Below are 26,417 nucleotides of genomic sequence, written 5' to 3'. Positions count from 1 at the left end.
ACAAGAGACAGCCCAAGTGAACCACTTAACTTCACACCTTAAGGAACTAGAAAAAGAACAAAAACAACCCAAAACTAGCCGAAGAAAGGAGATAATAAAAATCAGAGCAGAAATAAATGAAATAGAGAACAGTAAAACTATAGAAAAAATTAATAGAACAAAGAGCTGGTTCTTTGAAAAGATCAATAAAATTGACAAACCCTTGGCAAGACTTACCAAGGAAAAAAGAGAAAGAATTCATATAAACAAAATCCAAAATGAAAGAGGAGAAATCACCACGGACACCGTAGATATACAAAGAATTATTGTAGAATACTATGAAAAACTTTATGCCACTAAATTCAACAACCTAGAAGAAATGGATAAATTCCTAGAACAATACAACCTTCCTAGACTGAGTCAAGAAGAAGCAGAAAGCCTAAACAGACCTATCAGTAGAGAAGAAATAGAAAAAACCATTAAAAACCTCCCCAAAAATAAAAGTCCAGGCCCTGACGGCTATACCAGCAAATTTTATCAAACATTCAAAGAAGACTTGGTTCCTATTCTACTCAAAGTCTTCCAAAAAATTGAAGAAGAAGCAATACTTCCAAACACATTTTATGAGGCCAACATAACCCTCATACCAAAACCAGGCAAGGATGGCACAAAAAAAGAAAACTACAGACCAATATCTCTAATGAATACAGATGCTAAAATACTAAACAAAATACTAGCAAATCGAATACAACAACATATTAAAAAAATAATACATCATGATCAAGTGGGATTCAGCCCAGAATCTCAAGGATGGTTCAACATACGTAAAACGGTTAACGTAATACACCATATCAACAAAACAAAGAACAAAAACCACATGATCTTATCAATAGACGCAGAAAAGGCTTTCGATAAAATACAACACAATTTTATGTTTAAGACTCTCAACAAAATGGGTATAGAAGGAAAATATCTCAACATGATAAAGGCCATATATGGTAAACCATCAGCTAACATCATATTAAATGGCACAAAACTGAAGGCTTTCCCCCTTAAATCAGGAACAAGACAGGGTTGTCCACTCTCTCCACTCTTATTTAATGTGGTACTAGAGGTTCTAGCCAGAGCAATCAGACAAGACAAAGAAATAAAAGGCATCCATATCGGAAAAGAAGAAGTAAAGGTATCACTTTTTGCAGATGATATGATCCTATACATCGAAAACCCCAAAGAATCCACAAAAAGACTACTAGAAACAATAAGCCAATACAGTAAGGTCGCAGGATACAAAATTAACATACAGAAGTCAATAGCCTTTCTATATGCCAACAATGAAACAATTGCGAATGAACTCAAAAGAATAATCCCCTTCACAATTGCAACAAAAAAAATAAAATACTTAGGAATAAACATAACAAAGAATGTAAAGGACTTATATAATGAAAACTATAAACCATTGTTAAGAGAAATTGAGAAAGATATAATGAGATGGAAGAATATTCCTTGTTCTTGGTTAGGAAGAATAAATATAAACAAGATGGCTATATTACCCAAAGCAATATACAAATTTAATGCAATTCCCATCAAACTTCCAATGACATATTTTAAAGAAATAGAGCAAAAAATCATCAGATTTATATGGAACTATAAAAAACCCCGAATAGCCAAAGCAATCCTAAAGAAAAAGAATGAAGCTGGGGGCATTACAATACCTGACTTCAAACTATATTATAGGGCCACGACAATCAAAACAGCATGGTATTGGCAGAAAAAGAGACACTCAGACCAATGGAACAGAATAGAAAGTCCAGAAATAAAACCACAAATATATAGTCAAATAATTTTTGATAAAGGGGCCAAGAACATACAATGGAGAAAAGAAAGCCTCTTCAATAAATGGTGCTGGGAAAACTGGAAAGCCACATGCAAAAGAATGAAACTGGACTACAGTTTGTCCCCCTGTACTAAAATTAACTCAAAATGGATCAAAGATCTAAACATAAGACCTGAAACAATAAAGTACATAGAAGAAGACATAGGTACTCAACTCATGGACCTGGGTTTTAAAGAGCATTTTATGAATTTGACTCCAATGGCAAGAGAAGTGAAGGCAAAAATTAATGAATGGGACTACATCAGACTAAGAACTTTTTGCTCAGCAAGAGAAACTGATAACAAAATAAACAGAAAGCCAACTAAATGGGAAATGATATTTTCAAACAACAGCTCAGATAAGGGCCTAATATCCAAAATATACAAAGAACTCATAAAACTCAACAACAAACAAACAAACAATCCAATAAAAAAATGGGAAGATGACATGAACAGACACTTCTCCCAGGAGGAAGTACAAATGGCCAACAGATATATGAAAAGATGCTCATCTTCTTTAGTTATTAGAGAAATGCAAATCAAAACTACAATAAGATACCACCTCACACCTGTTAGGTTAGCTATTATTAACAAGACAGGTAATAGCAAATGTTGGAGAGGCTGTGGAGAAAAAGGAACCCTCATACACTGTTGGTGGGAATGTAAAGTAGTACAACCATTATGGAAGAAAGTATGGTGGTTCCTCAAAAAACTGAAAATAGAACTACCTTATGACCCAGCAATCCCTCTACTGGGTATATACCCCAAAAACTCAGAAACATTGATACGTAAAGACACATGCAGCCCCATGTTCATTGCAGCATTGTTCACAGTGGCCAGGACATGGAAACAACCAAAAAGCCCGTCAATAGACGACTGGATAAAGAAGATGTGGCACATATACACTATGGAATACTACTCAGCCATAAGAAATGATGACATCAGATCATTTACAGCAAAATGGTGGGATCTTGATAACATTATACGAAGTGAAATAAGTAAATCAGAAAAAAACAGGAACTGCATTATTCCATACATAGGTGGGACATAAAAGTGAAACTAAGAGACATTGATAAGAGTGTGGTGGTTACGGGGGGAGGGGGGAAAGGGAGAGGGGGAGGGGGAGGGGCACAAAGAAAACTAGATAGAAGGTGACAGAGGACAATCTGACTTTGGGTGATCGGTTTGCAACATAATTGAAAGACAAGATAACCTGGACTTGTTGATCTTTGAATATATGTATCCTGATTTATTGATGTCGCCCCATTAAAAAAATAAAATTATAATTAAAAAAATATATATATGTTTATGAAAGGCAGAAAAGCAAGGCAAGACCATGTGGGCAAACTTACCAGCAACCATAGGCAGAAAACTTACTCCTCCAAGATGGGTCTAGGGCTCCTGGCTGTGTAGGAGGGGGACTCGAGAGAGTCCAAGAGAGAGAGAGAGAGAGAGAGAGAGAGAGACTAATTCAGGAGTGGGGGAAAGAAACAAGATACAGGTTCCTGGAGACAAGGTTGGGAGTGAGCCTGGAACAAGCCACTGCAGCTCACTGTTTACCTGGTAGTAAGTCTCACAGGGCGACTCTGTGAAAGGAAGAGACCTCCTGACTGCCTCTCCAAAAGCTGATGCTGGAAGACACCAGGGAGGCCAAGAGAAGCCTCAACCCAATAGCAGGTCCAGATCCTTGTCACCATCACCACAGAAGGAAGAATTTGAGGGTCAGACAGAAAGATTCAGCAAAGCTCAGTGAATTTGTTAAAGCGAAAGTACTCACTTGAGAAAAGAGCACTGGTGAACTCTGAGAATGAGCTGTCCTGATGGAGTCTAAAAGGTTTTTATTAAATGTAAGCAAGAGGGGGTAGGGTGGTCCTCAGCTTCGGACACTGGTAGGATGACTGCTGATTCAGCTTGACCTCCCTCCTCCCACTTCCCTCCTCTCCAGATAGCGATTTCTTTTTTGTCCTCCCCAAACCGATATGGTGATGTGGGAGGCGGAGTGATTTCAACACCTCAGTGTAAATTTATTATATTATAATGGCCCTGTTGGTCATTTGTAGGTCAATATGGTTGCTGAATCTAGTAGAGACCTGGTTTTGTTTATATTAACTACAGGAAGTTGGGAGGGGAAAAGGGGGGAACAGGTGGTGAGCAAAAGTTGCAATGTTCTAGCCAGGATGGAAAAGGGGAAGGGGTAGAGCTTAAGGACTTTGTTCCCTATTCTAACTTTCCTGCCTCAAATATATTCCCTCTCGCTCTCAAAAACCGTATTATACTGTACTCACCCTTGTGATCATATGAGATGATAAAATGCCTTCGTGATGACATGAAGAGAGGTAAATGAGAATTAGTAAGTAAAATAAGTGTTACCTGGACACAGGCACTTAGATACCTCAACAGTCAGTCTGATAACCTATCTGATAGTTTAAATGGCTCATAAATGACTAGTGGGCAGGGAGCATATACAGCATAGATACCCTGGACAAAGGGATAATTCATGTTTCCCGGCCATGGTCGACTTTGGGTAACTGAAACAGTGGAAAGCAAAGGAACGGAAAGGGGGACTACTGTAGATTAGAATAAATCAGAAGCTCCCCTGAGAATTGCATGTATGCTGTGTATAACGGATTAGAGCCAGAGTGTGTGTTGGTGAAGGAGTAGGAAGTAAAGGCTGATTAGAAGATTGTTAGTTGGTAAAACTGAGTCCTTTGGGGAGTCTAAAAATGGCATTTTGTCCAGGAAACCCAAGAACATTTTTATTTTGCCCTTAACAGATGTTCCTTTCCCCAAATTTCCTGAAGGAGAATATGAGTACCAGTCAGGAATCAGCAAAGTATAATATTGTATTTCAGCTGAAGTTCTGGTTCCCAATAACCTTGTAGGCTGGACTACAGGGAGCCCTCCATTTGCCATGCTAGTGCTAGTGTGAATCTCAGACTTCACTGCTCCAGGGAGATGAAGTCATTTTCATTTGGGCAAATGAAAATGGAACAAGAGGAAGTATTTGTCCCATTGCTTAGGGAGAATATTTCCTTTTCTATCCCAAGGCTTTCTCAGGCTGGGCTAGTCTAAATCATGGTGCCACATATGAAAGAAGAGAGAGGAGGGAGAGAGAAAGAGAAAGAAAGAGATACAATTCTCCGTTCCTACTGCTCAAGCTACTTGGAGGAAAGAAACAGAACAAAGGCCATATCCTCCTGTACTTGATCTTTAACCAGGCATAGTGATGTTGCCCATGTAAACAGTTACAAATAAAGTGTCCTTACTACTGAACAACATTATCAGCATTCCTCTTTCCTAGTAGAGGAAGGAACCTTAATATTTTGGGCAGTGTGAAGGAGGGAGATTTGAAGACAGGAGTTTATGAGCCCCTACCTAGATATCAACAGATGGAGTAAGATGAATTAGAGGGAATCATGAATACCAAACAGAACAGGTTCAACTTTTTTTTTTTTTAATTCTCACTTCATGTTGAACATTACATTTCCTTTTCATTTTAGGAATTAGAGAATGACACAGCTTTTCAACAAGCTGTGAGAACCAGTTATGGCAGAAGACCTTCAGTAAGTAAATTTTTTTATTATGGTAAAAAAACATATAACAGAATTTACCTTCTTAACAATTTTTAAATGTATAGTTCAGTTAATGTTAAATATATTCATTCTCATTGTTGTGAAACTCTCTCTTCTACTTTCTGTCTCTATAAATTGACTACTTTAGATACATCATATATGTGAAATCATACTGTATTTGTCTTTTTGTGACTGGCTTATTCCACTTAGTATAATATCCTCAAGTTTCACCCATGTGAAAGCACGTGAAAGGATTTCCTTCCTTTTTAAGACTGAGTAATAGCCCATTATGTGGATATACCACATTTTGTTCTGTGGACACTTGGGTGCTTTCATTTGTTAGCTGTTGTGAATAATGCTGCTGTGAATGTGGCTGTGCACATAGCATTTTGAGTCGCTGTTTTTAATCCTGTGGATAAAGACCCTGAAGTGGAATTGCCAGGTCACATGGTAGTTCTCTTTTTAATTTTTTGAGGAACTTTCTTGCTGTTTTCCATAGTTGATGCACCATTTTACAATCCCAGTAACAATGCCCAAAGGCTCCAGTTTCTCTACATCCTTGTCAACAAGTGTTATTTCCTTTTTTTTTTTTTTTTTTGAGAGTAGCAATTTTAATAGGTATGAGGTATTCTCATTGTGGTTTTGATTTGCATTTCTCAGATGATTAGTGATGTTGACTATTTTTTCAGATGCTTGGCCATTTGTATATCATCTTTGAAGAAATATCTATTTGATTTGTTTGCCCATTTTTAAAATATATTATTTGATTTTTTGTGCTTGTGTTCTAGGAATTTTTTTATTGATTTTAATTTATTGTGTTGACAGAAATTCAATTGTCCCACCGAATACATCCCTCCACCCCCATGTTCCCGTCAACATCCCTTTGTCCCCCTCCTCCAAATGCTCTCCCCCCTTCCCTCCAGGATTTACTTTCCTCTCTCTATAATGCTGTTTTATATATATATAATTTCACCAATCTCTTTCCCTTCTCTGATCCCATCCTCTCATCCCTTTTCCCTCTGACCACTTTTCCTCTGGTCCCTTTGATCCTACCTACCTCTGTCTCTATTCCGTTCCTCAGTTCACATTGTTCATTGGACTCCTCAAATGAGTGAGGTCATATATTTTTCTTTCTCTGCCTGGCTTATTTCACTTAGTGTAATAGTTTCCAGGTCCATCCATGCTGTCCCCAAAGGTAAGATTTCCTTCTTTTTCATGGCCACGTAGTATTCCATTGTGTGTGTGTACCACTGCTTTTTAATCCACTCGTCCACTGACGGACATTGGGCTGTTTCTAGATCTTGGCTGTTGTAAACAATGCTGCCATAAACATGGGGGTGCATTTCTTCTTTTGAATCAGTGATTTGGTATTCTTAGGATGTATTCTTAAAAGTGGGATGGCTGGGTCAAAAGGCAGTTCTGTTTTGAATTTTTTGAGGAATCTCCATATTGTTTTCCACAGTGATTGCACCAGTCTGCATTCCCACCAGCAGTGCAGGAGGGTTCCCTTTTCTCCACATCCTCACCAGCACTTATTCTGTGTTGTTTTGGTAATCGGTGCCATTCTGACTGGTGTGAGGTGATATCTCATTGTGGTTTTAATTTGTATTTCTCTAATGATTAGTGATGTTGAACATTTTTTCATCTGCCTATTGGCCATCTGTATGTCCTCTTTGGAGAAGTGTCTGTTCATTTCTTTTGCCCATTTTTGATTGGATTGTTTATCTTTCTGGTGTTGCATTTTACAAGTTCTTTATAAATTTTGGTTATTAACCCCTTATCAGAGGTATTGTCAAATACATTCTCCCATTGTGTGGTTTGTCTTTTTATTTTGTTCATATTGTCTTTAGCTGTGCAAAGCTTTTTAGTTTGATATAGTCCCATTTGTTCATCCTGTCCTTTATTTTATTGCCTGTGGAGATAAATCAGCAAATATATTGCTTACGGTTTCACAACTTACATTTAAGTCTTTTATCCATTTTGAGTTTATTTTTATGAATGGTGTAAGTTGGTGGTCTAGTTTCATTTTTTTTTTAGGTAGCTGTCCAATTTTCCCAACACCATTTGTTAAAGAGATGACTGTTTTTACTCCATTGTAGGCTCTTACCACCTTTGTCAAATATCAGTTGTCCATAAAGGTGTGGGTTTATTTCTGGGTTCTCTGTTCTGTTTCATTGATCTATATGCCTGTTCTTATGCCAGTACCAAGCTTTTTTGAGTACAATGGACTTGTAGTATATCAGGAACTGTGATACCACCCACTTTATTCTTTTTCAAGATTACTGAGGCTATTCGTGTTCTATTTTGGTTCCATATAAATTTTTAAAATATTTGTTCTATATCTTTGAAGTATGTCATTGGTATTTTAATAGAAATTGCATTGAATTTATAAATTGCTTTGGGTAATATAGACATTTTAATGATGTTTATTCTTCCTATCCATGAACACGGTATATGCATCCACTTGTTTGTATCTTCCTTGATTTCTTCTTCTTTTTTTTTTTTTTTTTTTTTTTTCTCATTTTTCCGAAGCTGGAAATGGGGAGGCAGTCAGACAGACTCCCGCATGCGCCCGACGGGGACCCACCCGGCACGCCCACCAGGGGGCGACGCTCTGCCCACCAGGGGGCGATGCTCTGCCCCTCCAGGGCGTCGCTCTGTTGCAACCAGAGCCACTCTAGTGCCTGGGGCAGAGGCCGAGGAGCCATCCCCAGTGACCAGGCCATCTTTGCTCCAGTGGAGCCTCAGCTGCAGGAGGGGAAAGAGAGACGGAGAGGGGGAGGGGTGGAGAAGCAAATGGGTGCCTCTCCTGTGTGCCCTGGCTGGGAATCGAACCCGGGACTTCTGCACGCCAGGCCGATGCTCTACCGCTGAGCCAACCGGCCAGGGCCTTGATTTCTTTTATCAATGTTTTATAATTTTCCGAGTACAAGTCTTTAGTTTCCTTGGTTAAATTTACTCCTAGGTACTTTATTTTTTTTAATTTCTCTTTCAGACAGTTTATTGTTGGTGTATAAAAATGCCTCTGATTTCTGAGTATTAATTTTATATCCTGCACCTTGCTGAATTCATTTATCAGGTCCAGTAGTTTTTTGACTGTGACTTTAGGGTTTTCTATGTACAGTATCATATCATAAGCAAATAATGATATTTTTACTTCTTCTTTTCCAATTTGGATGCCTTTTATTTCTAATTCTTGTCTGATTGCTGTGGCTAGGACTTCCAGAACTAAGTTGAATAAGAGTGGTGAAAGTGGACACCCCTGACTTGTTACTGATCTTAAGGGGATTGCTTTTAACTTTTACCCATTGAGTGTGATATTGGCTGTGAGACTGTCATAGATGGCCTTTATCATGTTGAGGTATGTTCCCTGTATTTCCACTTTGCTGAGAGTTTTGATCATAAATGGGTGCTGGATTTTATCAAGTGCTTTTTCTGCATCTATTGATATTATCAGGTGGTTTTTCTCCTTCCTTTTGTTTATATGATGAATAACATTGATTGATTTATGAATATTGTACCCGCTATGTCTCCCCAGAATAAATCCCACTTGATCATGGTATATGATGTTTTTCATGTATTTCTGGATCCAATTTGCTCTAATATTTTGTTGAGAATTTTAGCATCTAAATTCATCAGGGATATTGGCCTATAATTTTCTTTCTTTGTATTGTCTTTGCCTGGTTTTGGAATCAGAATTATGCTCCCCTCATAAGAAGCTTGGAAGTCTTCCCTCCTCTTGAATTTTTTGAAATAGCTTGAGAAGGATAGGAGTTAGTTCTTCTTTGAATGTTTGGTGGAATTCGCCTGTGAAGCCATCTGGCCCAGGGCTTTTGTTTGTTGAGAGTTTTTTGATTACTGTTTTGCTCATTTGTTGTAGTCAGTCTGTTTAGGTTTTCTGATTTTTCCAGATTTATGTTTGAAAGATTCTATGTTTCAAGGCATTTGTCCATTTCACCTAGGTTGTCTAATTTTGGGGCATACAGTTCTTCATAGTATTTTCTTACAATCCTTTGTGTTTCTGCTGTGTCAGTTGTTAATTCTCCACTCTTATTTCTAATTTTATTTATTTGAGTCCTCTCTCGTTTTTTTCTAGGTGAGTCTGGTTAAAGGTTCATTGATCTTGATTGCCTTTTGAAAGAACCAGCTTTTTGTTTCATTGATCCTCTGTATTGTTTTTTTAGCTTCTATGTCATTTATTTTTGCTCTGATCTTTATTATTTTCTTCCTTCTACTTCCTCTGGGTTTTACTTGCTTTTCTTTTTTAGTTCTTTTAGATGGAGGGTTAAGTTGTTTATTTGAGCTTTTTTTGCTTCTTAAGATATGCCTGTAATACTATGAACTTCCCTCTCAGGACTGCTTTTGCTGTGTCCCATAAATTTTGAGTTGTTGTATGTTCATTTTCATTTGTTTCAAGGAAATTTTTTATTTCTTCCTTGATCTCATTGTTAACCCATTCATTATTTAATAACATGCTATTTAGTTTCCAAGTGTTTGAGTATTTTTCAGTTTTTCTATTGTAGTTGATTTCTAGTTACATGCCATTGTGATCAGAGAAGATGCTTGATATGATTTCAGGCTTCTTAAATTTATTGAGACTCATTTTGTGTTCTAACATGTGGGTCTATCCCAGAGAATGTACCATGAGCACTTGAAAAGAATGCATATTCTGCTGCTTTAGGGTGAAAGGTTCTGAAGATATCTATTAAATCCAGTTGATCTAGTGCAGGGGTCGGGAACCTTTTTGGCTGAGAGAGGCATGAACACCACATATATATATATATTATTTTTTTTTTGTATTTTTCTGAAGCTGGAAACTGGGAGGCAGTCAGACAGACTCCTGCATGCGCCCGACCGGGATCCACCTGGCATGCCCACCAGGGGGTGATGCTCTGCCCATCCAGGGCATCGCTCTGTCACGACCAGAGCCACTCTAGCGCCTGGGGCAGGGGCCAAGGAGCCATCCCCAGCACCCGGGCCATCTTTTGCTCCAATGGAGCCTTGGCTGCAGGGGGGGAAGAGAGAGACAGAGAGGAAGGAGAGGGGGAGGGGTGGAGAAGCAGATGGGTGCCTCTCCTATGTGCCCTGGCCGGGAATTGAACCCGGGACTTCTGCACTCCAGGCCGACGCTCTACCACCAAGCCAACCAGCCAGGGCCAATGCCACATATTTTAAAAAGTAATTCCATGAAAGCCATACAATGACCTGTGTACATTACTTATTATCCAATAAAAATTCGGTGTTGTCCAGGAGGACAGCTTGATTGGCTCCAGCCACCTGCAACCATAAACATGAGCGGTAGGAAATGAATGGATTGTAATACATGAGAATGTTTTATATTTTTAACGTTATTATTTTTTTATTAAAGATTTGTCTGCAAGCCAGTTGCAGCCGTCAAAAGAGCCACACCTGGCTCATGAGCCATAGGTTCCCAACTCCTGATCTAGTGTGTCTTTTAAGGCTGCTGTTTCTTTGTTAATTTTCTTTCTTGAGTATCTATCCAGTGATGTTAGTGGAGTATTGAAATGCCCTTCTCTTATGGCATTGCTGTTGATCTTGCCCTTTATGTCCATCAAAATCTGCTTTATATATTTAGGTGCTCCTCTATTAGGTGCATAGATATTTATAATGGTTATATCTTCCTGTTGGATGGCTCCCTTTATCATTATGTAGTGACCTTCTTTATCCCTTACTATAGCCTTTGTTTTAAAGTCTGTTTTGTCAGATATAAGTATTGCTATTCCAGCTTTTGTTTTTCATTTCCATTTGCATGAAATATCTTTTTCCATCCCTTTCTTTCAGTCTATGTGTATCTTTTGTTTTGAGGTGGTCTCTTGTAGACAGCATATGTACAGGTCCTGTTTTCTTATCCATGCAGCTACCCTGTCTTTTGATTGGAGCATTTACTTCTTTTACATTTAAGGTTATTATTGATATGTAGTTTTTTATTGCCATTTTATTCTTAAATCTACATTCTTCTTTTACTATATATATTTTTATCTTTGTTCTGTTTACAACAGCCCCTTAACATTTTTTGCAGCATTGATTTGGTTGTAATGAATTTCTTGAGTTTTGTTTTTGTTTTTGTTTTTTTGTCTGGGAAGCTTTTTTATTTCTCCTTCAATTTTAAACAGTAGCCTTACTGGATAAAGAAGTCTTGGTTATAGGCTGTTGTTCTGCTTTACTTTGAATATTTCTTGCCATTCCCTTCTGGCCTTAAGTGTTTCTGTTGAAAAGTCGGATGTCATCCTTATGGAGGCTCCTTTGTAAGTGATTGACTGCTTTTCTCTTGCAGCTTTTAGTATTCTTTCTTTATCTCTTAGCTTTGGTGTTTTAATTATGATGTGCTTGGTATAGGTCTCTGGGTTGCTCTTTAATGGGATTCTCTGTGCTTCTTGAACTTTTTCCTGCGTCATTTTTGGGAAGTTTTCAGCAATGATTTCTTCAATCAGGTTCTCTCTCCCTTGTTCTCTCTCTTCTTCAGGAATCCCTATTATGTGGATGTTGTTTTCTTCATGTTGTCACAGAGCTCTCTTAGAGTTTCCTCAGACTTTGATCCTCTTTCTCTTTTGCTGTTCTGCTTCCATGCTGTCGCTTATCTTGTCCTCTAAATCACTGATTCAGTCCTCTGCTTCATCCAGCCTGCTTTTAATTCCTTCTAGTGTAGTCTTTGTTTCTGATGTGTTTGTCATTTCTGTCTGATTCTTTTTAATGATTTCAATGTCCTTTTCGATGCTTGTTATCTCTTTGTTTAGGTGTTCATTATGTCCATCTATTGTTGCACTAAGATCCTTGAGCATCCTAACAATCATTATTCTAAACTCTGCATCTGGTATCTTGGTTATTTCCATTTTATTCAGTTCTTTTTCTGGGCTTTTCTCTTGATGATTAATTTTAATTACATTTCTCTGTCTTCCCATTTTGTCTCTGTATAGACTGCTTTTTTGGATGTGTTGTTTGTGTAGCTAGCTGAGTATAGGGTTGGTGTTGTTTGCCTCCAGCTTTCAGTTGTGTTGTTTCTAGATCTTCGGTTGGTCTAAGCTGTTGTTTATAATCTGCTGTGGACTACTTGTCTGCTGCTACTGCTCTTTTTGCTATTTGTGTCAGCATTTTTTATGCTTTAGCTGGGTCAGGTGTGAGGAGCTTTTCCTTATGATTCCACTCTAACTAGAGTTAAGTCCTGAGCTGATGCTGTTCGTATCTGGCCGCTAGATGTGCCAGCCCTGGCTTTCCCTGGCTGGAACCTCGCACAGACCAGTGGGGGTCACTGCTTATGACAGACTCTTAGCAACCTTCTTGGAACTACAGGCGATCCAGAATTTGTGGCTGCCTCTGCTGGGCCCTGATGCCGTTATAAATATCAGCTGCACTCCTAGGCTGGCTTTTATCTACTCTTGGCCAGAGTGTGTCACATCTCTATTCCTGAGGTGTGGTCTTCCACCAGCCGCCTGCTGCTGCCCCCTCCTCGGGCACTCAGGCACCAACACTACTGGTGTGCGGGCTTGCAGGCCTCAGTCTGGGCTGCCAGTGGGCATGGGGGAATTCTGACCTTACCAAGCTCCGCCCCCCACCACTGCTGTGTGAGCTGTCTTTGCTGGGCTCTGCTCCCTGCTGCCATGTGGGCCAGGCACCTTGGCTACCGCCACAGCCAAGCCCTTCCACTCTTCGGAGGGTATTCAGCAGTTTGAGGGGGTGGTATAGGCCAGACTTCAGCCCTCAAAACCTGTGTCCCTGATTCACCCCCTGCTTCTAAGTGTCTCTTTGCACTGACTGGAGCAGGAGAGCCTCTGGTGGTCGGGGTAATTGCTTCACTTTGCTGGCTTGATTCCCCCAGGAAAAATAGTCACTTTAGGTTTGTGGAGTGACCCAGTACAGGGGTCAGGGTGGCTGTCCCCCTCAGTCTCTCCCTGTGCCCCTTGTAACTCCAGTCCTCTCAGTGCTTCCCGCTTCCGGAGCCCCAGGTAAGTGGCTGTGAACGAGGTTTTCTGCATGGTCCCTTTAAGATGAAGCCTGGGTCTGAGAGTTCTGTCTCCCTCCCGCAAATAGTAACCCGGCTCTTATTTCAGCTAAATACTGTTCATATGCCTCCTCTAGTCTCTGGGGCTCCAGGCTAGGGTTTTGGTCCTGGGGCTGAGAACCCACAACTCTCCAGGCAACCCACCCTGCCATGAGAAATCTTCCAGGCTGCCTCTAGCTCCTGGGAGCGGGGCAGCCCTTTCCGCATCTCCACCCTTCCTACCAGTTCATTGTGATTTCTTCAGTGATGCTTAGTTATAGATTCCTCTTAGTTTAGTCTAAAGTTGGTTTTTCAAGATAATTGTGCCTAAGTTAACTTGTAATCCACTTTGGTTTTGGGAGGTTGGAGTTGTAATGTCTACCTACTCCATCCCCATTTTCTGTTTTCTAGGAATTCTGTATATATTCTGGATATAAACTCCTTATCAGATACATGATTTGCATACATACAGCTCACAAAAATTAGGGGATATTTTACCACTTCATTTTGAAAGATAGCCTATTTTTTGTGAGCAGTATATATTATGCCATTCTGTAGGTTGTCTTTTCAATGTGTTGTGTTCTTTGATGCACAAAATTTTTGGTTTTATGTAATTCTATTTGTCTACTTTGCTTCTGTTGCTTGTGCTTTTGGTATCAGATTCAATAAATTCTTGCTAAGTCCAATGTCATTAAACTTTTTTTTAATGTTTTCTTCTAGAAGTCTTAGTTTTAGGTCTTATGTTTAGACCTTTTATCCACTTAGTGTTAACTTTTCTCTGTGGTGTAAGATAAGGATCTAACTTGATTCTTTCACATGTAGATAATCCAGTTTTTCTACCGTCACTTGTTGGAAAGACTGACCTGTCCTCATTATGTGGTCTTGGCACACTTGTTGAAGATCATTTGACCATATACACAAGAATTTTTTCTGGGCTCTTTATTCTGATTCATCGGTCTGTTTTCCTGTTTTTATGCCACTGCCACACTATTTTTGTTACTGTAGCTTTGTAATCTCTTTTGAAATCAGGAAGTATGAATTCCCCAACTTTGCTTTTCTTTTTTAAAATTGTTTTTGGCAATTCAGGGTCCCTTGAGATTCTAATTTAATTTTAGGATGAAATTTTCTACTTTTTTCAAGAACTGGCATTGGGATTTTGGTAGGAATTGGACTGAATCTATATATTCCTTTTGGTAGTATAGACATCTTAACAATATTAAGTTTTCTGGTTCATGAACATGGGATGTCTTTTCATTTGTTTGTGTTTTCTTTAATTTCTTTCAGCAATGTTTCATAGTTGTATTTTAGATCAAAGAATTTTTTATGCATTTAAGAATATAAATATTATTTATGTAAGCCTTGGTTTAGGTTTACCTAAATCATTCATTGTTTAAAAAATATTTGCCTTTCTAATTTTTAAAATTACATGAATATTGATCTTTGAAAACTTTGCCCCTTAATTTACAAATTACTCCTCCCTTGGATTAATGAACCTTTATTAATAGAATTCTACCAGTACATAAATTGCTACATTTATTTTTTTCAGTATTAAAATTTTTGTGTGTCATGCAAAGCATAGACATCTGACTTGTACAGTACATGGAATATGCCAAGCTTCTTTTATAGTTGAAAACAAACAAGGGCCCTGGAGGGTAGCTCAGTGGATAGAGCGTCAGCCCAGCATATTGACGTCCTGGGTTCAATCCCCAGTCAGGGCACACAGGAGAAATGACTATCTGCTTCTTTTGCCCTTTCTCTCCCCTTTTTCTTCCATTTCCCCTCCCATAGCCAGTGGCTTGATTGGTTCTAGCATAGCCCCAGGCACTGAGGATAGTTCTTTTGGAGCACAATAGCCTCAGGCACTAAAAATATCTCAGTACTTGAGCATCAGACCTAGATGGGGTTGTCAGGTAGATCCCCATTAAGGCATATATGGGAGTCTGCCTCACTACCTCCCCTCCTCTCACTTTAAAAAAAAAGAAGAAAACAAACAATGTTGGTACTACATGAAATAGTGAAGTATAGAAAGTTCTGTAAGAAAGAGTGTAAGTTGTTATGGGTACATAAAGAAAGGTTGTTTGTCACTGGGACAATCAGAAAAGATTGGTTAGGAAAAATTTACTATTGAATGTTAAAGGGTATGTACAGTTAAACTGACCTTGAAATATGGGAGGAAATTTATGACAGGTGAGGGTGTAAGGTGAATAAAGGAAGAGATGGATAGGACCCACTCTGTCTGAAGAGATAGGATGATGCTTAAAAAAAATTAGTTATTTGAAAGTAGTTAAAAGAAGTAGTAATCCTGTCCAAAAAAGAAATCTCTTTCTTGCAGTTTGTTCTCATAGAAAAAAGTCCTGAGACCCAATCTTTTTGAGTTTTTTCTGAGATTGGTTATCTGTCAGTTAGGTCAAGTTTTTTTAATGTTTAAGGGTCTTATATTTTTACTGAATTGGGAGAGGGGGCTATTAACTGCTCTGTGGTCAATTTTTACATTATGATTGTGGATATATTTCTCCTTTTAGTTTTTTGCTTTATATATTTGAGGCAAAAAATATTTATAAATGTTATATTTGTAGTAAATTGAACCTTTTATTGTTATGAAATATCTCTCTATCTCTAGTAATGCTGTTTGTCTACTTTTTCAGATATTGGTATATTGATACAGCTATACCAGCTCTCTTTTGTCCAGTATTTACATGATGTCTTTCCCAATCTTTAAAATCCAACTTCTTCATGTTCATATATTTAAGACATGTTTCTTATTAACAGCAAGTAATTGAGTTTTGCTTTTTAAATAGTCTGATAATCTTATTATTTTAGTGAAGTATTTAGTCTATTTACATTACTGGCTTGGCTAAAATTTATTTTCTTACTTTTTGTTTATTCAATTTTCTGCCTCTTTTATTTCATTTTTTTCTTGCCTTCTTTTGTTTGTTTTTTTATTATTCTATGACCCCCAGTGTTATCTTGTGAGTTTTTACATCTTTATCCATTCTTTTAGTGTTTTCCTAAAGATTATAAGACTCATCTTTAACTTATTATTTTTTGTAATGTTTCACAAATTTGTGTATCATCCTTGTGCAGGGGCCATGCTAATCTTCTCTTATCATTCCAATTTTAGTACATGTGCTGCCAAAATGAGCACATCTTTAATTTATTAAAGTCTAGTATAAATTAATATCTTACTGCTTCCTGGAAAATGCTAGAATTTTACATTATTTTCAGCTATTTTTCAGTTCTAGAATTTTCATTTTTTTGTTATACTTCCTTCCCATTCTCTGTTGAAATGATCAATCTTGTCTTTTAGTTCATTTAACATATTAAGCATAGTTATGTTACAGTGTCATTAGATATTTTCACTGTATATATCACCTCCGGGTTTCCTCTCAGTCTTTTGTTTTCTTCATTTTTGGTTAGGTAGTCTTGCCTCCTATATGTCTGGTTGTTTTTAATTGAATGCCAGACATTGTGAATGAAAAATGTTAGAGATAATTTAAAGCTATATGTCTGTGTTGTCCAATATAATAGCCACTAGCCACTAGCCACATGTGGCTGTTTACATTTAAATTATTTAAAATTAAATAAAATTTTAAAATTCAGATCCTTGTTACACCCACCAGGTTTCAAATGTCAGCAGTCATGTGTGGCTAGTGGCTATTTCATAAGATAGGGCAGAGAGGGAATGTTTCTGTCACTGCAGAAAAAGTTTTATTGGCTAACACAGCCCTGGGTGATCTTATTCTTTGCTAGAGAGGAGAATTTACTCGTGCTTATGTCACTAGGGGCACTAGGAATCCTGGATCACTTTTTTGTGTGTGTGTGATTTTTTTAAAAATTGAATTTGTTGAGGTAGGCTCAGCTGTGTAGAGCATCTTCCCGGTGTGTGGAAGTCCAGGGTTCGATTCCTGGTCGGGGCACAGAGAAGCGACCATCTGCCTCTCCACCACCCCTCTCCTGCAGCCATGACTCAATTCGAACAAGTTGGCCCCAGGTGCTGAGGCTGGCTACATGGCCTCACCTCAGGACCTGAATATAGCTCAGTTGCTGAGCAATGGAGCAGTGGCCCCAGATGAACAGAGCATCGCCCTGTAGGGGGCTTGTTGGGTGGATCTGGTTGGGGTGCATGTGGGAGTCTGTCTCTGTGCCTCCCTGCCTCCCTGCCTCTCACTAAATTGAAAAGAAAAAGAATGTATTGGGGTGACATTGGTTCATAAAATCATATAGGTTTTGGGTGTACAATTCTAGAATATATTATTTGTATATTGTATTGTGTATTCACCACCCCAAAACAAGTCTCCTTCCGTCACTATTTACCTTTTGGCTAAGATCAAGTGTAGAATCCTGGATCACTTTAATCCAGTTGAGTTTGAGATGATCCTGAATTGGACTTCAGTCCTTATGAGGCCTGGTATACCTCCAACCTACTTTTCAGTCTTAGCTTTGTGAAGTCACAGTCTACAGCTGGGAGGCTTACAAGGAAGGGCAACTACTTTGGCAGGCCCCAACGCTACTGTTTATCTCCTCAGACCTTTGATTCTACAAAAAACTACATACAGCTTCTCAGCCATTCCTTTGGAACTAGCAGATGCCTGTAGAACAGCAGACCCTATTGCAGGCTTGCCTCACCTGCCTTCCCCTTCCCTTATCTGGAGACCTTGTAATTCTTCACTGTCTTTTTTTTTTCCTGTATTTTTCTGAAGTGAGAAGTGGAGAGGCAGAGAGACAGACTCCCACATGCGCCCTACTGGGATCCACTCAGCAAGCCCACTAGGGGGCGATGCTCTGCCCATCTGGGGTGTTGCTCCATTGCAACCAGAGCCATTCTAGCACCAGAGGCAGAGCCATCCTCAGGGCCTGGGCCAACTTTGCTCCAGTGGAACCTTGGCTGCTGGAGGGGAAGAGACAGATAGAGAAAAAGTAGAAGAGGAGAGGTGGAGAAGCAGATGGGGCACTTCTCCTATGTGCCCTGGTGGGGACTTGAACCTGGGACTTCTACATGCCAGGCCGATGGAATACCACTGAGCCAATCAGCCAGGGCCTCTTCACTGTCTTAATGGCTCTCTAATATATTCAAACTGATATTTTACAAAATATTTTTGTCCCCAGCTTTTTAATTCTTAATAGCAATATTATTTAAAACAGTAGTCTATCATAGCCAAAAGTAGGACTTCTCTATTGATGTTTTAATCAAATATTTCAAACAAATATTCTTAATAACTGTCATGCTTAGGTCACTTGTGCCTACATGGTCCTCTTTTATTTCAACTACAGTTTTGTGAGCAGCATACCTCACATCCTTATTTCAAAGGTGAGAAACTTTAGATTCAAAGAGTTTAAATAAATTCAGCTAGTAGAGGGAGAGCTGAGATTTGAACCCAGATTCTCTGACTTCAAAACCTATCAATTTTTAACCCTAATGGCTGTCAGTGATAGGTGTGCATGGTGAATAATGGAAGCAACCATGAAAACTGACCTTTCCTATTGGCACCTCAGGTCATTCTAGAGTTCCCTTCTCCTGTAAAGTGAATTCTAGAATGAGTCTCCTTCTCAATACCTAAAATTACTGAGCTCCTGATTGTGTAGGATAATTTAAAAGGAAATTATTCTAAATAGTATATAAACATTTCTCTACTGATGAGCCTATATTTCCCACTTCTTTTTTCAGTTTTCTATTATATAGCTTAACCTGAATTCTATTAACTATGGTTTTTTTTCCTCCCCAAGATAACTGCTAAAATACCAAGCACAGCAGTTACTAGACCTGTAGCTACTGGATATGGGGTAGGTTTCCTTAGGATGAAAATATTAAGATAAATAAAAATTTATATCTAAGTTCACTTTAGGCAGTTCTAAGTAATTTTGGCTATCTTTCAGTCCATGACCTGGAGATATTTTCTATTTTGAATAGTTATAAACATTATAAAAGTCTCATTTGATTAATAGCTTTGACTAGTGTAGTCATTTTGATTGCAAGTATATCAGAAAATATTTTACTATTTTTTTCTATTTGTAAACCTTGTGTTTATTGATTGACTGCCTTTCATTTTTTAATATAACCAGTTTCATTTGTATTTCATTCATACATTTTATGTCAAGTCAGATATGTAAATGTAGTGATGTTTGTAATATTAAGAAACTCGCTGATTAATACATTAAAAGTAAACTTTAAGACAAATTTCAAAAGCATATATTTGGGCCTTTTATTTGAGATCTTTGGAGGAAAGATGCTATATAAAAATCCATAAAGGTAAATCTTTTCAATGTTGCCCAATGTTGATGTTGTAGCTTACAAGACATAATAGAGGAATGGAGACACACAAGAAATGAGGAAGGGTAGCATTTCCCTGTCCTTATGGTAATATCTCTTAGAGGTCATTAGAGGTCCAGGCAGGCCTTCATGCTGTCCCTTCATATGAATGAAGAAAGTAGACTTATACATAATATAGCAGTGTGTCATATGAAATATGCTTTTATTAATCAGCCGACACATGTATTACTTATAAATTTTATTTTTGGTGATGGTTTAGAACAGGAGATAGCAACTGTTTTTTTGTGAAGGGCCAGGTGGTTTAGGCTTTCCAGGTCAGGCAATCTCTTTTGCAGGTGCCCAGTGTGCATTCCTCGTGCAGGAGCAGCCACAGACCGGCATGACTCTGTTCCAAGGAAACTTGATTTACAAAGGCTGAGAGTTGTAGTTTGCTGCTGCCTACTTTAGAGTTTTACTGTTTGATCCTATGTCCTCAGATGATACATGGAAAAAATTATGTTTAGATTCATTTACCAATGGAATGAAGAAAAAAGTTATGAATGAAACTTGTATAACTTTGTTTATAAAATTAAGTGTAGCTTTTCTTTGGAATTATTTTAACTTAAGTTTTCTATTTACTAGTCCAAGACATCCCTGGCATCATCAATGGGAAGACCAGTGACAGGGGCTATTCAGGTATCTCTGCATGGGACCTCTCTTGTGACTTAAAATATTACCAAAGTTTTATTTTCTTTATTATGTTATTTTAAAATGTTAAAGATGTCACTGATATAATGACCTTGATTCTTTAAAGTGTGGACTAGAGGTTGGACTTAAAATCTTTGGTGGCAAAATCTCAGGTCTTATTGAGGTCTCAGATGAGACCACACTAGGCAGTGGGTGTACACAGAGGATTTGCTTGTATGGTGCACTGTGGGGCCCATTTTTGTTGTGCTGTCACTTACAGCCATGTCTGTACTTTCTCTCGGGTATAGAGGATACCAACCAAAAGAAGGGGAGTAGCCAGATAATAGGCTCTATAACAGGGGTCCCCAAACTACGGCCTGCGGGCCACATGCGGCCCCCTGAGACCATTTATCCGGCCCGCCACACTTCCAGAAGGGGCACCTCTTTCATTGGTGGTCAGTGAGAGGAGTAAAGTATGGTGTCACTCACGTACAGTACTACTTCCAGTGACGTGGGACGTATGCATCACGGCTCCGGAAGCGCGTCCTATCACTTGTTAGGGCTAGCAGTAACAAATATGGATCTGGACATTGACCATCTCATTAGCCAAAAGCAGGACCATAGTTCCCATTGAAATACTGGTCAGTTTGTTGATTTAAATTTACTTGTTATTTATTTTAAATATTGTATTTGTTCCCGTTTTGTTTTTTTACTTTAAAATATAAAATAAGATATGTGCAGTGTGCATGGGGATTTGTTCATAGTTTTTTTTTTTATAGTCTGGCCCTCAATGGTCTGAGGGACAGTGAACTGGCCCCCTGTGTAAAAAGTTTGGGGACCCCTGCTCTATAAGGTGCTATGTAAAAACTTATGAGTTTTTTCTTCTTTTCAAACAGAATAAGCCCAGTTAGATCAAGGAATTCTAAATATATAGGGGAAAGCAAAAGTAGAAACAGGATTGACATAAAGGAGCAGAAGCACAGAATACGCAGATAGTAATTAAAAACCAGTATTAAAAATTGGGATAATATTAAGGTATGTGTCATTTGCAGAATTGTAAATACTTTTAAATGATTCCTGTTCTTTTAAGGATGGAGTTACTAGACCTATGACAGCAGTGAAAGCAGCTGGCTTCACCAGAGCAGCTTTGAGAGGTTTGTTATATTGTCTCTACTTTTCTTTTTAGATCTTTTAATATTTCTTACTGTTTTTGTATGTGTAAATGTTATTACCATAATTTTTAACATGCCATTGATTATAAGGTGCACCATCATATTAGGTACCGTAAGAAAGGAAAGGGGTATTGAGAATACTGTACAATTGGGTTGGTAGTTGCACCAGCAGGTAATTTGTGAAATTGTACTGAATTGGACATTAAAAATTTGTGTTGTATTTAATATAAGTTAGAGCTGAATTTTAAAAAATTAAAGGTAAAAGTAGTATTTAAATATATGCTAACTTAAATAATAATTTAAAAATAAAATTATGATAAAATTGATGTTTATTATACCAATAAGGATAATTTAAAAGTCAGTACCAGGTTAATTACCTACATGATTGGTAATTTAGAGTTCATAATAGGAATAAATTACTGTGAAGGTGGAGTAAATACTGAGGGAGCATCTCATTTCTGTTTTTATATGTTGACACACACGTTTTATTTATATAGTTTTATGTACATTAAAAAGTCTCACCAATGTCTCGATATACAAAAGGTTTATATAGACATAATAAATGCCCTGCCTATTTAATAAATAAAGAATTCAAACCATTTACTAAATAAATAAATAATTTGTGTAGGATTATGTATTTGATTCAATTATGCTGGGCCACAGATTAAATATAAACTCTAAAATTGTGTCTCAGGCTCTGCATTTGAACCCCTTAGTCAGGCAAGAGGCCCTGTTCCTCCTTTGGAAGCCAGAAATGAAGATAGGTACGTAAGTCCTTATGCTGTTGTTTTATTGTTCTTCTATATTTTTTTCCAAATACATAATTCTTAAATATTTTAAAAGTTTGTTTCAGCAGAATAGCAATTACAACATCATCCCTCGTTCATAAAATTAGCAAAAGAATCAAGCCTAAGAAATATAGTCATGTATGTCCTGTGTAGTTTTATTATAATGTTATTTGACTTGAAGATATATCTAATTTTTTTTTTTTTTTTTTTGCATTTTTCGGAAGCTGGAAACGGGGAGGCAGTCAGACAGACTCCCGCATGCACCTGACCGGGATCCACCCGGCATGCCCACCAGGGGGCGATGCTCAAGCCTTGGCTGCGGGAGAGGAAGAGAGAGACAGAGAGGAAGGAGAGAGGGAGGGGTGGAGAAGCAGATGGGCGCTTCTCCTGTGTGCCCTGGCTGGGAATCGAACCCGGGACTCCTGCACGCCAGGCTGATGCTCTACCACTGAGCCAACCAGCCAGGGCGATATATCTAATTTTTGTGGAGCCCAATATTGATTCTCTTGAAGGCCAAATGAGGTTGTAAATGTAACAAGATATGTTAATTTTAAAAGGATATTTCAAGAAAAGAATTATAGAACATAAAAGAAGTTGGTTTGTCACATAAATATTAAGAAATTTAATTTTTATTGAGTTAATTTAGTTAACTAGTGGTTAGAAAGTAGCCAAAAAGCTATGGTATAAATTCAACTGTATATACTTGCTGGTATTTAGGTACTATTGATGTGTACATTTTACAGAGTTTCAGAAAGCAAACACTTACTGAGTGTGCCGGGCACTATGTAGGTGCTGTATGTAAATGAAGACTGAGATGTTATTGTCATTAGTTCATATCGAATAGAAAGCACAGAGGTCTTGACTTGGTAGCACTAACAAATGGCAAGACTGGAATTTGAATCCAGGCTATTTCCAGAACTCATGCTATTAATCATGACACTGTTTATAGTAGATATTATTAAATTGTAATTTTTAAATCCAGTATTTGGGCTATTGTATAAATTACATAATTTTTCTTTTCAACTAACAAGGAACCTCTATAGAAAACTAGTTTACTTTGTATCCTAGTTAATGACAGCATGTCTTCTAATAAAAGTATAGTATTTTATTTAAATATTATGTCATTAGTTTCAGCTGCTATCAACAGAGGGCACTTAGAAACACACACACAGCCCTGGCCAGGTAACTCAGCTGGTTAGAGCATCATCCTGATACACCACGGTTGCATGTTCAATCCCCAGTCGGGGCATATACAAGAAAGTACCAATGAATACATGAATAAGTGGAACAACAATCTGTCATCTATCTATCTATCTATCTATCTATCTATCTATCTATCTATCTATCTATATCTCCCTCTGTCTCTGAAATCGATCAAAAATTTTTCTTAAAAAAAGAAACACAATTAAGAACATTTATAATTTTGTTTTGTTTTGTTTGTTTGTTTTGTATTTTTCCAAAGTTAGAAGCGGGGAGGCAGTCAGACAGACCCCTGTGTGTGCCTGACCGGGATTCTCCCGGCATGCCTACCAGGGGGCGATGCTCTGCCCATCTGGGGTGTTGCTTCCTTGGGGTGGGAGCCACTCTAGCACCTGAGGCAGAGGCCATGGAGTCGTCCTCAGCCCCCAGGCCAACTTTGTTCCAGTGGAGCCTTGGCTGCAGGAGGGAAAGAGAGAGATAGAGAGGAAAGAGAGGGGGAAGGGTGGAGAAGCAGATGGGCACTTCTCCTGTGTGGCCTGGCTGGGAATCGAACCTGGGAGTTCCACATGCTGGGCTGACGCTCTACCACTGAGCCAGCCTGCGAGGACGAACATTTATTATGTTATTAACAGGACATCTGGAGGAAGGGCAGTTCTATCAATGGTACTTTAACTCCTCAGTAGTATCAGCCCTTGTTCAGCTTTTCTGATTCCCTTGTCTTTTCTCAATAGCCTTCCCATCCTTGTGATGCCAAGAGTGCCATGAGAATTCAGAATTGTCAGTAAGAGAATTGATAAGCTGAGCTGAAGTCAGAAGGTTCCAGTCTTAAGTCCCTTTTGAAAAGCAAAGACAATTTTCCCAGGATCCTCCAACCCAAGAATACGTGTTTTGTCTTCTCATTGGCAGAAAAGTGTCACCTATGGCTGAACCAAACATTTCACAACAAAATGAGACTTGACAAGTGCAGATTCTATGTGCAAGGAAGGATGGGTGGCAGGCTCTTCTGTGGGTTAGGTGTCCAGCAGAGTCCAATTTTTTGGCATTCGATAGGGATAGGATAGTTACTTTGAGAGTCTTCATAGAATTTTGCTTTTAATTTTACATTGATACTTTAGGCTTAATAATAACAAACTGTTGGCAACATTTATTAGAGTATTTCAGACAACCAGAAAATAGAATTTTATACTTTGTTGTAACCTTTATGAAAACACTGTTTTATTATGTTCATTGTTCAGTTAAAATTTTGAAGATCTTTGTAAACTTATAAAATTTATATCCCACCTGATGGAATTTGTAGGCGTGTTCCACTGAAGAAACTGATTCTATAGATAAGGCTATGCTGTTAAATTTATTCCTGTATTCTTTTTAAAAAGCCCATTTCTGGAGGATTAAGAGAAATACAATGCATTCCAATATACTCATAGTAAAATTTTATCTAGGCACTGATGTGTGTTCAGAGTGTTACGGTATTTTGCTGGAAGAAAGTGGCAGCAAATGCCCTGGCTGTTTGGCTCAGTGAATAGTGTCTGCCTAGCATGCAGACGTCCTGGGTTCTATCCCTGGTCAGGGCACACATGAAAAGTGACCATCTGCTTCTCTCCTCCTCCCTGTCCCCCTTCTCTCTGTCTTCCCCTCTTGCAGCCAGTGGTTTGACTGGTTTGAGCATCAGCCCCGGGCGCTGAGGATGGATTGATTGAGTCAAACCTCGGCCCCTGACGGGGGTTGCTGGGTGGATCCTGGTCAGGGAACATACGGAAGTCTGTCTCTCTTTTTCCCTTCCTCTCAATTAAAAAAAAAAGGGAGGGAGGGAGGGAGGGAAGAAAAGAAAGAGGCAGCAAAAAGAAATTGTCACTTTTTTTTTTAAGCAAGAAAGACAGATAGGGACAGACAGACAGGAAGGGAGAGAGATGAGAAGCATCAGTTCTTCGTTGCAGTACCTTAGTTGTTCATTGATTGTTTTCTCATATGTGCCTTGACCAGGGGGCTCCAGCAGAGTGAGTGACCCTTTGCTCAAGCCAGCGACCTTGGGCTTCAAGTCAGTGAGTGACCTTTGGGCTCAAACCAGCTACCATGAGGTCATGTCTATGATCCCACGCTCAAGCCAGCGATCCCCTGCTCAAGTTGGTGAGCCTGCTCTCTAGCCAGCACCCTCAGGAGTTTTGAACCTGGGTCCTCTGCGTCCCAGTCTGACGCTCTATCCACCGTGCCACTGCCTGGTCAGGCTAATGTCACTTTTTTTTTTTTTTTTTGTATTTTTCTGAAGCTGGAAACAGGGAGAGACAGTCAGACAGACTCCCGCATGCGCCCGACTGAGATCCACCTGGCACGCCCACCAGGGGGCGACACTCTGCCCACCAGGGGGCAATGCTCTGCCCCTCCAGGGTGTCGCTCTGCTGTGACCAGAGCCACTCTAGCGCCTGGGGCAGAGGCCAAGGAGCCATCCCCAGCGCCCGGGCCATCCTTGCTCCAATGGAGCCTCGCTGCGGGAGGGGAAGAGAAAGACAGAGAGGAAGGAGAGGGGGAGGGGTGGAGAAGCAGATGGGTGCTCCTCCTGTGTGCCCCGGCCGGGAATCGAACCCGGGACCCCTGCACGCCAGGCTGACACTCTACCACTGAGCCAACCGGCAGGGCCTAATGTCACTTTTGAAGGGTGACTGATTTGACGTACTCTGTCTGCTACTAATGGAGTCAGGGTTTTTAAACTTCTCACCTTGTTAGAAAACTCTTTAGTACCTATCTGGTAGTAAATAATTATTATAGTATATCTCTTATGGGGGGCTTTAGTTTTCCTAACCAATAGATATCAAAGTCTCCATTTGCCATTCATCTGTAAAAAGGACCTGCTTTCCCTTGGGGGTGATAATATAGTAGCCTGGCTCCTAGGCTTCCCTTCCTGGGTTTAAG

The 26,417-nt window shown here is 39.0% G+C and overlaps 1 protein-coding gene and 1 non-coding gene across 7 annotated transcripts in view; one reads left to right on the top strand and one right to left on the bottom strand.

Annotated features, from left to right (window-relative positions):
- The window catches only part of IFT88 (intraflagellar transport 88), a 152,116-nt gene that overhangs the window by 35,361 nt on the left and 90,338 nt on the right, over nucleotides 1-26,417 (top strand). For 4 of the 6 annotated variants that reach the window (XM_066369216.1, XM_066369218.1, XM_066369220.1 and 1 more), the window contains 5 exons: nucleotides 5,352-5,414; nucleotides 19,144-19,200; nucleotides 20,309-20,362; nucleotides 21,444-21,507; nucleotides 22,220-22,289. In XM_066369216.1, coding sequence (XP_066225313.1) covers nucleotides 5,352-5,414; nucleotides 19,144-19,200; nucleotides 20,309-20,362; nucleotides 21,444-21,507; nucleotides 22,220-22,289 — 308 coding nt within the window. The remainder of the gene's footprint in view (nucleotides 1-5,351; nucleotides 5,415-19,143; nucleotides 19,201-20,308; nucleotides 20,363-21,443; nucleotides 21,508-22,219; nucleotides 22,290-26,417) is intronic. The other 2 variants (XM_066369219.1, XM_066369221.1) reach the window with 1 other exon arrangement.
- Nucleotides 16,459-16,564, bottom strand: LOC136396480 (U6 spliceosomal RNA). Its single transcript, XR_010749766.1, has one exon. It is a non-coding gene; the product is annotated as a U6 spliceosomal RNA (small nuclear RNA).

The sequence above is a fragment of the Saccopteryx leptura genome, chromosome 2, assembly GCF_036850995.1.
Source record: "Saccopteryx leptura isolate mSacLep1 chromosome 2, mSacLep1_pri_phased_curated, whole genome shotgun sequence".
Classification (NCBI taxonomy): Eukaryota; Metazoa; Chordata; class Mammalia; order Chiroptera; family Emballonuridae; genus Saccopteryx; species Saccopteryx leptura.
Note: the sequence above shows the minus strand (reverse complement) of the source record. Positions and strands in the feature narration are given on the sequence as shown.